General features: G+C 39.4%; 1 protein-coding gene and 1 long non-coding RNA gene across 4 annotated transcripts in view; one reads left to right on the plus strand and one right to left on the minus strand.

Moving 5' to 3' along the window:
* GNGT1 (G protein subunit gamma transducin 1) overlaps positions 1 to 17990 on the plus strand; it is a 312220-nt gene that overhangs the window by 286829 nt on the left and 7401 nt on the right. For 2 of the 3 annotated variants that reach the window (XM_005667610.4, XM_084977027.1), the window contains exons 3-4: positions 13483 to 13825; positions 15237 to 15342. In XM_005667610.4, the coding sequence (XP_005667667.1) occupies positions 13791 to 13825; positions 15237 to 15342 (141 nt within the window). In that variant the 5' untranslated portion in view covers positions 13483 to 13790. Of the gene's footprint in view, positions 1 to 13482; positions 13826 to 15236; positions 15343 to 17990 lie in introns of those variants that run through there. The other variant, XM_005667611.4, reaches the window with a different exon arrangement.
* Positions 944 to 17990, minus strand: part of LOC106504955 (uncharacterized) — a 57564-nt gene continuing 40517 nt past the window's right edge. Inside the window, exon 3 of the long non-coding RNA XR_014815839.1 lies at positions 944 to 1158. This is a non-coding gene — a long non-coding RNA (uncharacterized LOC106504955). The remainder of the gene's footprint in view (positions 1159 to 17990) is intronic.

The following is a 17990-nucleotide window of genomic DNA, read 5'->3' on the forward strand; positions in this document are numbered from 1 at the left end:
GGGGGGGGTGGGAGGGGGCTATGTCATCTGTAAGTTTTAACCAGAGCAGCCCCTTCCCTTACATTTCTTAATGTAGTGCATTTATTACAGTGCATGGTTCCTTTGACATGTTACCCTGAGCCTAACTTTTTACTTATGCAAAACAAATTATTTACACTGGATTTTACATGAAGTATTGGGAATATTCTGGGAGAACATTTTAATGGGTTCTCTTGATGAATGTGTCTTCCATTCCTCCCCCTTTTCCTCTTGCTTTATTTAATATTCTCAAGAGAATAATTATCCTTGGCTTCTCCTGGAGATACTGGAGGGACTTTACGTAAGTTCTCATTCAAGTTTCTGAGAATCCTTGTGCTCACAGTGAGTTAATAGGCTGGGATATTTTAACACACTATAACCCCTCAGGCCAGTTTTCAGTTATCCTGACATCATGGCAGAGAATCACATTCCTAGGAAAACAAGTGTGTCCTGAAAATACTCTGCATCCCATAGGCTTTCAGATTACTAGATATCTATGATTAAGAATGACAGATATAAGGATAATGTGTTTAACAACCTGCTCACCAGGAGGAAAACAATGGCGGGGGGGGGGGTTGCTATATGTATATTTTACTGGTTTCCATGGAGTAAATGCTCCCACTTTAGCTGGTTTCAAGCTATCAGATTTGGAAATAGATGGGTACAATCAGTTCGCCAGAGCCAGTGTGAGACGGCTCCAGCACTGATGGTTTTGGAAAGTCACACTCATGACAATCAGATTAGACCTTCCCACTATCACCCATATATTGTTAGGGGAGGGAAGTTTTACAAATATTTAGCCAAGATCAAGTTCAGAAGAAAAGGTAATTCAACCTCAAGCTTAACCTATTTCAGTTCTTCAGAGTATGATTAAATGTATTTACCAAATGGACAAATTCAAGGACTAAGACTGACTCAGACTTACCATCTAACATTGACTATTGTCACTTCTGTTTTTTGTTCTTAGCTGCTGGCACTTTCTGATCATCTTTTGCTTCATATAGATAGAGGAGTCTTAAGGAATTCCTGCTGTGGTGCAATGGGTTAAAGAATCCGACTGCAGCAGCTCCGGTCACTGAGGAGGTTCAGGTTCAATCCTGGCCGAATGCAGTGAGTTATTAAGGATCCATGTTCTGTATGCTGCATGTGCAGCCATTAAAAAAAAAAAAAAAGGAATCTTTTGAATCAGGGCAGATTATTTTGGGAAATTGAATGATGCAGTGGGAAAGCAGAATTGGGAATAGAGGAGACTTGGATTTTATTCTTTGTGCCTTTGGACAAGTTACATAAATCCTCTGAGCCTCAGTTTTCTTTATCTGTAAAATAGATATAATTACTGTCCCTTATAAGTGTGTTATGAGGGCTAGCACCTAGGCACTCAAAGGGATGTGCTTTAGCCCCTCACACAGCCATGGAATCCACCCGGATCATCCCAGGTTCCGGTTCCCACTGAAAGCCTTGGCACAACATTTTATGGAGAATCAAATGCAATCAAGAACCAGAGCAACATGAACCGGCCTTGTAGGACTGAAACCTGTGACTTTGCCTCAATCAGCTCTCCTCTTTGTCAGAGGTCGCCTCTCTGCCTGGAAGGGTGCCACACAATCAGACTGTGCTTTGTGATGGTCTCTTCTGAGAATCTGAGCTTCAGGGTCCTCTCAGCCTGAGCAGAGTACTTAGTCCACTCAGGTCTGCTGTGTAACAGATGGAGGGGGAGGGGACCAAAGGTAGGCTTTTCACCCTCCTTCAGACACAGGTTGAAACCCGCATTCAGAGGTACTTTACAAATGTTAGTTTCCTCCTCGTTCTATGCCAGATAAGGTGCACCTCTAACACCTCTGTGACCACTGAGCAGGGACAGGTAAGAAAGAAACAAGTAGGTGGGTTAAAAGTTAGAGAGTGTCAAGCCAGGTGATCAGGAAGGAAAGTACTCCTTAATTGCAAAACACAAAAGTATTTTTATAACCATGAAAAAGATAGGTTCCAATATAAGAGAAGTCTAAATTTCCTGGTATTACTTTAAGTTACCGAATTTCTCCTTAGGACCATGGGGGAGGAGCCATGGTACCACCGCAATCAGTTTCCAAAGGAATGTCATAGTACTTGTATTTCCCTAAGTAGGGTCTAAGCCAAAAGGTTACCACAACCAAGGAAAAGAATTCCTTTATCCAAAGTCAACAGGAAGTGTAAGACTGGAGGGAATTGGGAAGAAGGGTCACCCAGATTGATTTGTCATTGCTAGACCAAGTGACAGCTTTAGTGGCTGCAGCAAAAAGGTTCCAAATAGTTTAGAGGTATGTAAAATAAGGCATGGAATTATAATTTGAATGCTGAAAGTATCTATAAATACCATCTGTTCCATATTTTTATTTTCCATTTACAAATTGATACCTAGAAAGAGAAGATGGCTGGTCATGTTTACTTACCTTAGTTTCTGGCAAAGCTGAGATTAGAACCCAAATTCATGATACTCACTCAGCCCTGTATTCTTTCTGACATGTCCAGACCTAGGTTCTTTCTACCATATCAAGACCTTAGAGTAGAAAACTAAACACCAAAAATGAAACACACGAGAGCTACCATGAGTTCAAGAGCAGCTTTGCACATGTCAGATCACTGCCTCTGTTCTCTTTCACCCCCTCTCCCATCTTGACCCCATAAGAAGTGGATATGAAGTTGATTTAGAACACAGTAGCTAGAATTTCCAAGCCTTGTTGTTCTAGCCTCTGAGATCCCTCTAGACTTGAAAGATGACCATGAGCTTAAGCAAAGGATTAAGGCAGATAGTCTTCCCCTCCGTCAGATACCTTAGGGAGTGGTGCAGGTCTAGCCCTCTAGTGCTTGAGGAGAATTAATTTAGCCTGGGGATTTGAGGATGCACATAACATAACTAGTCACTTAAGGAGTTACACCCATAACTCCTTAGTAAACAAAGTTCCTGCTGCCCGTTAGTTTAGCCCTGTCAAAATAAAATCTGAAATGAGTCCAGCTGGCACTAACAAGAAGTTTGCACATCTGCTAAGAAAGGCAGTTCATCTCTTCTGAGAGATTAGGAGTCACAAGAGTCTTATTAAAGTTTAGACAACTCTTCACTAACATTTTTCTGGTGGGTTGGGCCATGTAGGAAATGTTTCCTCTAACTTGCCCTCTGTCGGACACCGAGTGCATCTTTGAGGGTTACATAATAAAGTGCAGTCACTTAAAAGGAGGAGACATTCCCTATGCCTAATTTTCTTCTTCTCTCCAGGCAGAACAAGATTATGGAGTATATAATGTATCTCTTGCCATAGTCATTTGTTTATTCACCTATTTAAAAGATAAGCAGATTAAGGAGTCCCCATCGTGGCTCAGTGGAAACGAACCCGACTAGTATCCATGAGGATGCAGATTTGATTCCTGGCCTCACTCAGTGGGTCAAGGATCTGGCCTTGCCTTGAGCTGTGGTGTAGGTCACAGATGAGGGCTCAGATCTGGCAGCTGTAGCTCCAGTTCGACCCCTGGGAACTTCCATAGAAGGGTTCTCAGCCCAGGGTGTGTGTATACAAGAGCCCCTGGGGAGCAACTTAGAAATGTAGATTCCTAGCCCCTCCCCGACTCTCTCCTGACTCAGTATAGATTAGAGACCAGGAGCCTGACTTAAATAATGAAAGATAAACAGATTAAACATTTAAAATGTGCCCAACTTTGTGTGCATATGGGATACAAAGATGAATAATCACATTTGGGATCTCACAGCAAAATAGGGTAAAGAGATAGACACTGTATAACCCAGCTGCAATATACTGTTCTTAGTATAATATTCAAAATATGTACCAGGTTCTGTGGGATTATGGAGTAGGAAGTAAAATTTAAGCAAAGAGCTCAATTCACACTAAAAACCAAGCCACGTGAACACATCTCACATTACAACTTCTGTGTCTGTGGGACACAGATTCTTTCCTTTGTCAGCTAGTTGCTTTGGTTGGTATTTTTAGGAGCTATAGTTATGGCAAAGCATTACCTTTCACAGTAGGGCAGAATCTCAGAGACCCCCTTTCTCTTCTTCCTAGATATATGTTCCCTCAGATGTCATGCCTACTTAGGATACAAACTATCACTTCTCTAGCTCAGGTTGCTACACATTTAATTATCTAGGGCACCCAGAAGGTTGGAACAAATTTTGGACTATTTTATCCAAGACCTTTTCCACACAGTGCAGCCTCATTGCCAACCCAGAAATTCTAGTTTACCAATTCTCTAGAGAGTTATCATGTTAAAAATGGGGGAAGAAAAGGAAAATTTCCCCTAACTCTCATATGCCATGTAGAAACCTCAATAGCAATAACTAAGTGCTGCAAAAAATGTTTATTGAGAGTTTGCATTGTACTTTACATTCATTTGCTATTAAATCCCCCACAATAACCACTTGAGGGAGATACTTTATTCTCCTCCCCATTCTGCAAATAAGGAAGCTGAAGCTTTACACAGATACATGACTTGCTCAAAGCTATACAACTAGCCCAGGCAGTCTGTATTCTGGTCCTCTGGTCTCACTCACCGTGCACACATCCTTTTCTTCCACGACAGTGGGGACCCAAATCAGGCTCATCATATAGAACATGTGCTCACGACCTTAGTTCAGTACCTGAACAGCTCTATCTCAGATTTCCTTTTCCCTCAAACATAAAGTTTATAATTGAGGACTAACAGATAGCTACAATTGAAATACACTGCTCTAATGCTCTAAGAGAAACATCTGCCAAGGTTGATAATCAGATTAGAAGATTGAGAGAGGTAATCACTAAAGACCTTATTTTCAGAGTTATATTTAGCAGAAAGTAATGGATCTTGACCTTTCAAGTGTAAAGATACCCTTTCATGCAAAAGTCTTGTCATTTTTATACTCTAGTCCAAATCTCATGTGTGTTATACATTATAAACTGTCGTAAGCCCACCAAATGTTCATTTGTTCTAGCTCTATGTGTAAAAGCTTTTGCATCTTAAATCACACAGGAGGGACAACCTGCCATTTGGGGGCAGGAGGAGGCATTAGCTATGGTTTGAAAGGGGCATACATCTCCTAGCACTCCCTCTATTTTTCCCTCGTATTGACTATTAACTGAGGGAAAAACTGAGTTGAACTGAAAGGTCTATGTTAGAAGAAAGTTGAGTACACCAGCCTGAGATAGATATGCTGAACCAGACAGAGAAGGGGGAGTTATTCTATTGGTCAACTGAATCCCCTGTATTCTCTCTCTTCCTTTCTCTCACAATGAAGGTCATGTCCTGGTCCAGTCAGTCAAACTCCTTGGCTAGGGCTTTGAGTCCTTCTCTTATCTTCTCAAAGGCTGCTCTCTTCTCACTCCTCTCACTCCTCTCACTCTTCTCACTCCTCTGTGCTGCCTCTCTCTTACCCTGCAGCACAGGTTTTAAGTTTCCATTTGGAATGCTCTATCTCTGATTTTTTTTTTTTCATCCCAAACTTAAAAGTTCATATTTGACTTTACATTTCTTCTGTTAGGGCCCCACTTCATTGCTCCTTTTTCTAGCAAAACTTATCAGAAATATTATCTTCACTATCTGCTTCCACTTCCTTATCTCCCTCTTCCCCCACATTCCACTCAATAAACTTTCATACCGGAAAGAGGAAGGACAGAAAGTACTCTTTTCAGGGGCAACTCATCATGTTGCCTCATCTTACCGGACCTCTCAATGCATATGACAAAGCAGCCGGAAACCACATTTTTCCATTTACATTTTGTCTAACCCCTCAGCAATATTTAACAATTTCAAATCTTTTGTTATCCTCGAAATACTTTTTTTTTTTTAGTTTTTATGATACCCTTTTTTTTTCCCTTTTTCCTGATTTAGTTGACTCCTCAATCAGTCTATCCTTCTCCTCTGCCTGCCAGTTAAAGGTTGAAGGGATTCAAGGTTTCCTATGACTTCATGGTACTACAAACTACCCTTATAGCGTTTATAATTTTTTTTCCTTTTTTTTTTCTTTTTACGTCCACACCTGGGGCATATGGAAGTTCCCAGGCGCAAGGGGTCAAATCAGAGCTGCCAACTACAGCCTACACCACAGCCAGAGCAACACCAGATCTGAGCCATATCTGTGAATTATGCCACAGCTTGTGGCAATGCCAGAACCAGACCAGGGATTGAACCGACATGCTCATAGAGATAACATTGGGTCCTTAACTCAATGAGCCACAATGGAAACTCCTCATTTATCATTTGAAATCACTGTGCTTATTAGTTTTGTTTTACTTATCTGATCCTCTCACTATTATATAAGCTCTTTGAGAACAGAAAACTTACCTGCCATACTCATCATTGCACCTCAATGCTAAGGATAAGATCTGGAAAGTAGGCACTCATAAATATCTATGAAATAAAAAAATTAGTTATTAGCACTATCCCTCTTCTGCTTAAGTATCTTGAAAACCCACCTGGCTCAACAGAAACAGAGTTGCTCTGGGAAAGAAAGTGAATTGTCATAGAATTTATTTGAAGGTCTATAAGTCACATGAGAAGAAGCTACAGGTTGAGTGAGATTGCTACTCATGTAATAAAAATAGCAACAGATACAAAAGCAACTGGCTTTCAAAAATATGATAAAATGTATGATCAACTTAATTAGATGGAGGAAAAACTCAAAATATAAACTACCTTTTGTGTGACAGAAAAAAAAATACTCAGCTGAAAGGAATGATTTATAGAGTGATGAAGTATAAACACAATGAGATAAGAAAGCCGATTTTGTTTGCTGCTTCAACCCCTAGAAATCAAGAGTGCCTGGTCCCTGGTAGTTAATAAATATTTGCTAAATCAATGAATACTTGTTAGCTGCTATCATTGTATTGGCCCGTGTACAAAAAGAGAAGGAAGAAGAATAGATCCATAGATATAAAGGGATAGATGTATTGCACATATGTATTAGCCCAGTGTCTGGCACATGGTAAATGCTCAAAAGTGAACTAATATCAGCTCATTTAATCCTCATCAGAAGAAACTCTCCTTTATTAATTGCATCTCCTCTCCCTCACTTTAGAGGACTTCAGTGTTCAATCCTTTGTTCTCTTCTCTTTCCTATTTACCCTGGGTGTTCTCATCCATTCTTTTGGCTCTCTCCTCAACTCCAGACTCTCCCCTCAACTCCAAGCTCCCCATTCAAACGAATTTAACAAGCATCTCAAATGTGGGATTCCCCTTCTTAGGTCTTCCCCATCTCAGGAAACAGCAAATTCCTTCTTTAGTTGTTCAGACCCAAATCACTGGAGTTCTCTTGCTTTTTGGCTACTTTTTCATTCTACATCTGATCTCTCAGCACATCCTATTATCTCTACTTTCAAAATATATTTAGAATGGTACCACCTCTACTTCTATTACCCTGGTTTTAGCCACCATCAGGTCTCACCTTAATTACCAAAATTACCTCTTCCTCACTTCTACCCTTACCCTCTATGGTCTAGCCTCAAAATAGCTGCCAAAGTAATGCTGCTAGAATATATGACAGATAATATCACACTATTACTCAAAACCCTGGGATGTTCCTTAAGTCACTCAGAGTGAAGCCAGAGTTTTTACAATGGTTTGAAAGACCCACATAATCAGTGATATCATCTACAATTCTTCACCCACATTCACTTGGCTCCTCATGTTCATACTGGCTCACGGCTCTCCTTGCACTTTCTGTTCACTGGAACAGTCTCCTCTTAGATATATGCATGGCCTGCTCCTTCATCTCTTTCAGGTCTTCAGTCAAATGTCTCAGAGCACCTTCCCCAGCCACTCAATAATTGAAACACTTCTCTTGACACTTCCTATTCCCATTCCTGCCATGTTGATTTTTCTTCTTAGCACTTATCACACTATATTGCTACATTTAAATTTTTTTTTTTAATCTTGTCCATTGTCTTTCTCCTCTAGTTTGTGGCAAAGTTTACTAATTTTTTTTCTCTCTGCTCTACCCTCAAGCATCCAGAATTGTGTCTGGTACATAATAGCACTTGATAAATATTTGTTGAATGAATGAATAAAATGCTAGCTATTATTTTTAATAGTCACAAGTATAATGTCAGGATGAGAAAGAATAGTACAAGATAAGAAAATTTATACTCACATGACTACAAGTCTATTATACATAATAGAGTGGATTTATTTCTTTAAAATGTGTGAAATGGAGTGTTTATGAATCAACATACTTATTGTATTTTATTTATTTTTTTTTTCTTTTTGCCTTTTCTAGGGCCACACCCGCAACATATGGAGGTTCCCAGGCTAGGGGTCAAACGGAGCTGTAGCCACTGGCCTACGCCAGAGCCACAGCAGCGTGGGATCCGAGCCACATCTGCGACCTACACCACAGCTCACGGCAACACCGGATCCTTTGCAAGGGCAGGGATCCAACCTGCAACCTCATGGTTCCTAGTCACGACGGGATCTCCCCCAACATATTTAAAGTATGCTAACAACATTTCTATTCTATTCTAACAACAATCTGTGATTGATTCTCTGTATAAAACAAAAGATTTTTAAAGTTAATTTTAATAATTTCATCTAATATAGCCCTTATGAGTTAAATATTTCTTCGTTTTCTTACTTCAAAATACACTTATCTATAACGTGTAAAAGCAAAGAACAAGTGACCTTTTAACTTTACACTAACCCATTTTAGTTCTAAACTAAATCAGCAAGAAATCTCATGGAAACTTGGAAAGATATTAGTGAGACACTAAACTACTCTACATAGTTCTATTCTCAACATTTCTCACCCACACCCACAAACCCAGTGAAACAAAAGTCCCCCTAGGGGGCACTATTGCCCCCACTGAAAAGCAATGCTCTGTGGAGATGGTACAACTCTGAGACCCTTCCTTCCTCCTCCCCTTCCTCTTCTTTTCTTGGCTTTTTTTCTTTTTTGGACCTTAGCTCCACCATAGGGCAGGTTGAAAGAAGAGGTGAAAGATGACATAGCTTCTACTTAATGGGGGTGTTTCTCCCCTGAAGTGGCTGTAACTGCTTCTCCTCTGAGGTAGCTTGTTGGTCTCTGAATCTTCAGTCCTTCCCTTTATGTTCTGGTGAAGGTCGGGGTGGGGTTGCCTGATAATAGGTCCAGTAATCTGATCTAGCCCCTCTTAGGACTTCCTGTGGAAGGAGGCCCCCGGGGGGTGGTTAGTGCCTTGGTTGTCAATTCTGTTTTCTTTCTGTATGTAATTCTGGAGTCTTAAAATAAAAGAAAAAAAAAGAAAAAAAACTACTCCTTTACACTCGTTTGAGGAGGGGTAACTGAAAGATGCATGTTGAAGTGGAAAATATCCTAGACCAGAAAACAAATACCCAAACACCTGCGGTATAGCCCCAGCTCTGTTGCCACCAAGTGTGTGATTTGGGGCATATTCTGTGGACCACCTTTGCCTCACCTGCAAAATGGGATAAAGAGTAATTAAATGATATTATATCTGAATCCTTTTAAATCTTTGACTTCAATACAACTCTGAGCATTTGAACTCTCTTGTGCAGACAACATACACCATGTTTCTGTGTGTATCTAGGTATCCTTGAGGGTAGTGAGATTTTGATCCTCACTCTGTATTTTTTCATACAAGACCCATGGCATCAAATTTGGCAAGCATTCTCAAATCTTCTAAGATTCACCTCCACCAAATGAAGTGTGTTTTGCTTAAAATATTATTAAATACTTTAAGCATCTTAGAGTTAAGAAATCATTTGTTAATAAAGTAAGGTTAGATGCTGGAGGAGTGCAGAATATGCCACCCCAACATATACCTCTCTGGCATAAGGAATATTTTGAGCTGATTATTTTTAAGAAACATCAAACACAGGAGAAGCTGTGAAAATCAAGTTATCCTGTTATAATAGGCATTTATATTTATAAGGGAAATCTCCATTTGTAATGTGCCTCCCTCTCTGTACCAGTAAGGATGTACTTAGGATGAGTCTAAGTCTCTAAAAACTCCTATCAGTGGAGAAGGCAGCAACTCAGATCTCACAGCCCTTGTTTACTGTGGTTTGTCCAATAACTTCCATAACTGACTCCTCCTCCCAGTCCCCAACATTTTGTCTTTAGCTGGAAGCCATATTTAAGGTGGTGGCTTAGGCCATTTGGGGAGTTACTCAGTTTTCCTGGGTCTCTCCCACATATTCAGAAGGTATACATGTTACTAAACTTTTGTTTTTCTCCTATTAATCTTTTATCATTGGATAGTCTCAGCCAAGATCCTAGAAGGGTAGAGGGAAACTTGTTTTTCCTCTTCTACAACATCTTGTACTTTTCTACGTCTAGGTTAATATTTCTGACATAGGTTGCAAATGACTTTATCACTACTTGATGATTCTCTTCTGTACATGCAAGAATATGCAGGAGTAAGGACATAAGTTATGAAAGATATAGATGCTCTTATAAAACCCCTTATAAATTCTTCTTATAATCCTTACAATTTCTTAGAGTTCTTCGAAGCAGAGCCTAAGACAGGGACCCTTGTCCAAGTAATTTATTGATGGTGATTTATCAGGAGAAACCTCTGAAGGAAGGAGGAAAGCAGGGTGAAGGAGAAAGTAGGCCAAGATGTTTCTGAAGTCTAGTGGTCATCCTGAACCTATGAGGCATCAGGAAGGTTCTCAATGACACCAAAGCTTTACAGCCTAGAGGCAAGTGGTCTGGCTATTGGAACCCCATTTCAGCCAGCCATTTGTTACAGGACACCCACAGGGGCCAGCTGTCATAATCTCCCAGACATTACCATCTGAAGTGGTTTCCATCTGCCATGGACACGCATATGCAAAGGTTTGGCATTCAACATCCATGGCTTCTGGGGAGATAATAAATACCCCACCCCAGAAAGGGGAATCTGGACACCAACAGTATCGACTACACATGGTATCAAAGGAGCTAAATCATGTCCACATGATGTCCTTTAAGAACACTTACGAGGAGTTCCCGTCGTGGTGCAGTGGTTAACGAATCCAACTAGGAACCATGAGGTTGCGGGTTCGGTCCCTACCCTTGCTCAGTGGGTTAACGATCCAGCGTTGCCGTGAGCTGTGGTGTAGGTTGCAGACGCGGCTCGGATCCCGCGCTGCTGTGACTCTGGCGTAGGCCAGTGGCTACAGCTCTGATTCGACCCCTAGCCTGGGAACCTCCATATGTTGCGGGTGTGGCCCTAGAAATGGCAAAAAGACAAGAAAAAAAAAAAAAAAAGAACACTTACGAAACCACCTATTAGCAAATTACATGTAAAACAGCATAATCTGAAAGCCTGGAGAACCAGAGTGAGTAACATCAGCTAACATACTGAGTGTTTGCTCTGTGCTACACATACTTATACAGTCTTTATTCTTCTCAGGAAATCTACAGTTATGTACTATTATTGCTCCTATTTCATAGTAAATTAAGACACAGAGAGGTTACATAACTCAATCAGAGCCACACAGCTAGCAAGTGCCAGTGGATGATCTGGTGATCATTAACCATTGACTTTATATGGTAAAGCTTCTCTGGAACAGAGAACGTGAAATTCTAATCCCTATCGCAAAGCAAAACCTCTTAAATTGGGCTCCTATTTTAGCAGGTTCCTAAAGTGATTCTTTTTTTTTTTTTTTTTTAAGTTTCATCAAAGTATGCAGTTGATTCACAATGCTGTGACAATTTCTGCGGTCAACAAAGTGATTCAGTTATACGTATACATACATCCATTCTTTTCCAGAGTATTTTCCCATATGGATTATCACAGAATATTGAATAGAGTCCACTATGCTATACAGCAGGTCCCCATTGACCAATCATTCCATATATCACGATGTGCATAGGCCAATCCTGAACCCCCCAATCCGTCCCCCTCCCCCACTGACCTGTCCTCTTTGTTAACCATAAGTTTGTTTTCAAAGTCTGTGTGTCTGTCTCTGTTCTGCAAATAAGTTCATTTGTATCCTTTTTTAAGATACCACATATAATAATGTCATATGATATTTATCTTTTTCTGCCTGACTTCCTTCACTTAGTATGATAATCTCTAGGTCCTTCCATGTTGCTGCAAATGGCATTATTTCATTCTTTTTTTATAGCTGAGTAGTATTGTTTTTTATATGTACCACATCTTCTCTATCCATTCTTCTGTCAATGGACATTTAGGCTGCTTCCATGTCTTGGCTATTTTAAACAGTGCTGCAGTGAACATTGGGCTGCATGTATCTTTTCGAATTATAGTTTTCCCTGGATATATGCCCAGGAGTGGGATGGCTGGGTCATATGGTAGTTCTATTTTTAGTTTTTTAAGGAAGCTCCTTAATGTTTTCCATAGTGGTTGTACCAATTTACATTCCCACCAACAGTGTAGGAAGGTTCCCTTTTCTCCATACCCTCTGCAGCATTTATTGTTTGTAGACTTTTTGATGATGACCATTCTGACCAATGTAAAGTAGTACCTCATTGTAGTTTTTTTTTAATTTTTTTATTACTCAGTGAATTTATTACATTTACTGTACAATGATCATCACAATACAATTTTATAGAATTTCCATCCCACAACCCCAGTGCATCCCCCACCCTCCGAACTGTCTCCTTTGGAAACCATAAGTTTTTCAAAGTCTGTGAGTCAGCATCTGTTCTGCAAAGAAGTTCAGTCTGTCCTTTTTTCAGATTCCACATGTCAGTGAAAGCATTTGATGTTGGTGTCTCATTGTATGACTGACTTCACTTAGCATAATAATTTCTAGGTCCATCCATGTTGGTAAAAATGCTGGTATTTCATTCTTTTTAATGGCTGAGTAATATTCCATTGTGTATATGTACCACATCTTCTTTATCCACTGCTCTGTCAATGGACATTTAGGTTGTTTCCATGTCTTGGCTGTTGCAAATAGTGCTGCAATGAACATTGGAGTTTATGTGTCTTTCCGAGTCATGGTTTTCTCTAGATAGATGACCAGGAGTGGGATTGCTGGATCAAATTACATCATAGTTTTGATTTGCATTTCTCTACTAATTAATGATGGTTATCATCTTTTCTTTACTTTTTTTTGCCATCTGTATGTCTTTGGAGACATGTCTGTTTACATTTTCTCCCCATTTTTAGATTGCATTGTTTGGTTTTATGATATTTAGCTGAGTGAGTTGTTTGTATATTTTGGACATAAATCCCTTGTTGGTTGCTTCATTTGCAAAGATTTTCTCCCATTATGTGCGTTGTCATTTCATTTTATTTATGGTTTCCTTTATCCTGGAAAAAGCTTTTAATTTTAAATTTATAACTAGGTCCCATTTTAAAATTTTTATTTTCATTACTCTAGGAGGTGGGTCCAAAAAGATATTGCCGCAGTTTGTGTAAGAGAGTGTTCTGCCAATGTTTTCCTTTAAGAGTTTTATAGTATCTGGTCTTATATTTAAGTCTTTAATCCATTTAGAGTTTACTTTTGTATACGGTGTTTGAAAGTATTCTAATTTCTTTCTTTTCCATGTAGCTTTCCAGTTTTCCCAGCACCGCTTATTGAAGAGATTGTTGCCACTTTTATTGAACATAACTTTGGAAGTCTTAGCCACGATAATCAGAGAAGAAATAAAAGGAATCTGAAGTGGAAAAGAAGAAGTGAAACTCTAGCTGTTTGCATATGACATAATACTACACATAGAAAATCCTAGAATAATACTATACACAGAACACTACTAGAGCTCATCAAGAAATTCAGTAAAGCTGCAGGATACAAAATCAATACACGGAAATCTAAAGTGATTCTTCAAAGCCACTGCCAAGTGGAAAACATTTTCCAAAATGGAGAAAAGTTGTGCAAAGGACAATGTCAGCAGGTAAAAATGATCATCAGAAATAGATGCACCTGTGAAATTTTTCCAGGTAGTCTGAAGGGAGTGAGAAGGAAAAGCAAGAATGAAATTGAGAATAGGCTGTCAAGTACCAAGCGATAATTACACAGAAAGAAATAAGTTTTTGTTGTTATTTTTATTCTTAAAATAAGAGAATAAAATAAAAAATATAAAATGAAAATTAAAAGTATAGGAAACATTGGCTTTGTGTTCCCATAAGGTGCCCTACTACTTCTGTGCTGGCCAGTGTAGGCATTTATCCCTAAAAATAGGCTAACCTACCTCTTTCCCAGAGAGGAACAGAATATTGTAAAACTGAGAAGGAAAATAATATTTCCTTAGAGTTTTTGGAATTAAAAATGCTTTATAAATGCAAGGAAATAAGTTAATTGCTGATCTATGATGAGCAGCATATTTTTATGTAGATGTATGGTGTTTTCTGAAATACCTTGTGACCTGAATATGTCTACTTTCATAAAAATATGTCATCACGAAAGTTGGACCAGGGAGACAAAAGAGAAAAGAGAACCAAAAAAGGAGAGATTACAAAGCATACACTTGGCTACAGTGAAGTATTTTCCAGGCACTTTCATACAGAAATCACCAGCTACGGTGCCATCTTTCCCATTGCTCATTGATCTAATTAAAAAGATTGCTAAAAGGACAGAAGAGTCTTTTATGATGTAGGTCGACAGATCAGACTGACCACATCCCATTTAATGCTTCATTTGTTCATCACTGCTATCCAATTCATTGTGACAGTTATATACAAAAAAAATTCAAAGTCTTGTCTGGAGAAATATTCCTAAGTAATAAGCTTGTTTCTAATTAAGGTTGTTTGTCTGCTATATCTGCATTCTTTTTGGTTCATATTTAAATAAGTCTATATGGAATTTATAGTGATACTTTTTGTATGTTTCTCTGTTAATACCAGATTAAATACTCCAGCAATTTAGGGGATTAATGGGTAGTCCTCAGAATGACCTCAAACTAACTTAAAAGGCATCAATCATGTGATGGAGAGTTTTAGAGTTGGGGATGAGGGTTGGAACCTCAAGTTTTTATACTGTGCTAAAAAACAGAGAAAAGAAGGAGCATTGGATATTTAAAGTTATGTACTAACTGAACTAACCCCTCCCCACAAACCTAGTAGCAGGTGTTGAGTCAAATACTTAGTTTAATCATATTAGTGATGATTATATGGAAGCTCTAAAATCTCAAGGCTAGTGTGCAGTGCCAGAATTGTTCAGAGAACATTGAAGAGAAATTGATTATCATAGGAAGTTAAAGCAAACAGTTCACTTAGTAAGTTAATCACTGAGGGAAGGGTTGGGTAACATTAATTTGAAGCAAGTCTAGCAATTCAGGTGTATAAACTCATTTTCCACCTTTTCAGCAGGCCAAAGATGCCAGTGATCAATATTGAGGACCTGACAGAAAAGGACAAATTGAAGATGGAAGTTGACCAGCTCAAGAAAGAAGTGACACTGGAAAGAATGCTGGTAAGTTGCTGCTCTCTTTCAAATTTTATTTTTAGAGATATCTGTAGCACTACCAAGTAAAAAATTATTGAAGGGGAGCAGAATTTGCCACCCCAAAATATTCCTCTTTGGCATAAGGATTATTTTAGGCTGATCGTTAAAAACAAAAACCAACCAAACAACAAACGAAAAAACAGACACAGAGGAAGCTCTGAAAACCAAGTAGAAGTTACCCTTTCCTAAGAGATAGGACATTTATAAGGGAACTCTGCATTTGTAAGTGTATCTCCCTCTCTGTATCAGGAGAAGTATGACTCTAAATCTCTAAGAAACTCCTATCAAGGGAGAAGCCAAGGACTTAAAGCTGTTAACAACCTGACCTTTGTTCACTGTTGTTACAAAACAAAATTCAACGGTGTAAGTTTGAATATATAATTGGCTTTATTAAATATAACTCATGAATTGGGCAGCAGCCCATCAAACAAGGCTCTCCCTGGAGCTGCACTAAATTGAAGGTGTTTATAGGCAGAAGAGGATGGGATGAGGAAGTCATAAACAAAAGAAAGGAATTATTTCAGGCAGGGTCACTTTTCTTTGGAGAAAGGACAGGGGTCTGTCATGCAGATGACTTCACTAGTGTTGATCAGGGAATTCCGGACTCATGGGTTTAAAATTCCACTCTTGGGAAAGGGTGCAATTAGGTTAGGTATTACATTTTGGTTTGTTGACTTGGGACTTCACCTAAGTGACTGCATTGGGGGCCAGTTCTTTCTTCCTTCCTTTCTTTCTTTTTTCTTTTATTTTCTTCTTTTTCCTCTTAACAATTCCCATCTTTTGACCAAACTTTCACCTTAACTGAGACTTGTGATCAAAATATAACTCATTAGCACCATTCTCAGCTACTGTTCTGTAGTTCTTTTTTACTGATCCTCTGTGTGATATTCATAGGTCATGATGTTTTTGCTGAATCTCTGTGGTATTCATAGGTCATGACTTCAAGCTCAAAAATTTCTTAATTAGTCATTCTCTTCATGCCTTTTCTGGTGTTCCAGTCTTTGGGAAGTCATTTGCTTGGTGGTTGGCAGCTGCAGACATGCACTTAAAGCTTTTGAGAGAATACAGCACACCAGGGAAACTACTCTGATTGTTATAAGCTGCATAATTTGGAGTCCATTTCAGAGCCATGGTCCCAAGACCCAAACCAATCAAAGTCAAGTCAGGACCCCATTGAAAGAGTCACCTTTGTAAACCAAGTGGCTTGCTCTGTGAGCTTATGTAACTAAGTTTAAACTTTATTTTTTTTCTTTTTTTTTGGTCTTTTTGCCTTTTCTAGGGCCGCTCCTGTGGCATATGGAGGTTCCCAGGCTAGGGGTCTAATCGGAGCTGTAGCCACCGGGCTACGTACGCCAGAGCCACAGCAACGCAGGATCCAAGCCGCATCCTGCATCTGTGACCTACACCACAGCTCACGGCAATGCCGGACCCTTGCTTGACCCACTGAGCAAGGCCAGGGACCAAACCCGCAACCTCATGGTTCCTAGTCGGATTCGTTAACCACTGCACCATGACGGGAACTCCAAGTTTCAACTTCTTCAGAAGTGTTAATCCAGGTATAGCAAGTGGTATTGGCCACAGCATAGACACCTCCTTTCTCAGCTAAAAGATAATCAAGGGTTGTCCTATTATCAAGAATAACTTTGGCCAGAGAGTCTAGGAATTTTGTTGAGCAACTATTATTTTGGCAGTTAGTTCTGCAGCAGTTTCAAGAGTTAAGGAGTGATTCTTGATTGTATACTCATTTGCATTTACTCCTAAGGAAGGAAACGGTGATCTACCAAAAGGAGCTCATTTTGAATCATGAATGCTTCCTGGTGGGTCTTTCTAACTTGGCAGTGTAAATCAGGGCAGGGTGGGTTGATGAGTGAGGTGTCTCAATTTTTCTGTGAGAATTAGAGGCATAGCTAGATAAGTTAAGAGGGATTGCCCAGTTATGTGCAGCCACCCAGACATTCATAGGCCCAAGGAGAATAGTAACCACCACAGACAAAGGTAAATCCTATCAGCGGCCAAACCACTCCCACTAAGATAGCACTGTTAATGGATTCTAGCATCATGGACAGACAGGAGTTTTTGATGACAAGTCCAGCCATCTGAAAGATTAAATCCTTAGCAGAGGCTTGGGAGCTATGAATAATGATGTTATCTTTCAAGGCTAATGCCAGAGTAAAGGAAAGAAAGGGAATAAGAAAGGTTTTCATGTTTAGTTCAAGTCTGAAGTCTTGCTTTGTCACTTTGGGTGGAAGCAGTTTACATCAGTGTCAGCTATTTCTCTTCCTTGTGGATTTGATTTGAAGGTCTCCAGCATTTACACAGAAACAAACATCAGGTGAAGCCTTCTTCAGCTCTAAAATGTGTATTCAAGGTTTAAGTCCTTGAAGTTTGGCTGCCATCTGGATAGTGAGGAGAACCTGGTATAGTCCCTTCCAAGGAAACTCAAGGGTATTCTTTGTTCTAGTGACTTAAAATAAAAGGGGTGGGTGAAAATTGAAAATGTTAGAGAGGAGTAGCTAGATATTTGAGGAAACTAGAAGAATTCAGGATACAGTCCAGTTTGTAGGTATATAGCAAAACCTCAAAGACAATTAATAAGATTGGAATCTAATATCTAC

The sequence above is a fragment of the Sus scrofa genome, chromosome 9, assembly GCF_054392235.1.
Source record: "Sus scrofa isolate SSC_HxYL_T2T_F1_AM1 chromosome 9, Sscrofa_HxYL_maternal_Yorkshire_Landrace_v2.0, whole genome shotgun sequence".
In the NCBI taxonomy this organism is placed as follows: Eukaryota; Metazoa; Chordata; class Mammalia; order Artiodactyla; family Suidae; genus Sus; species Sus scrofa.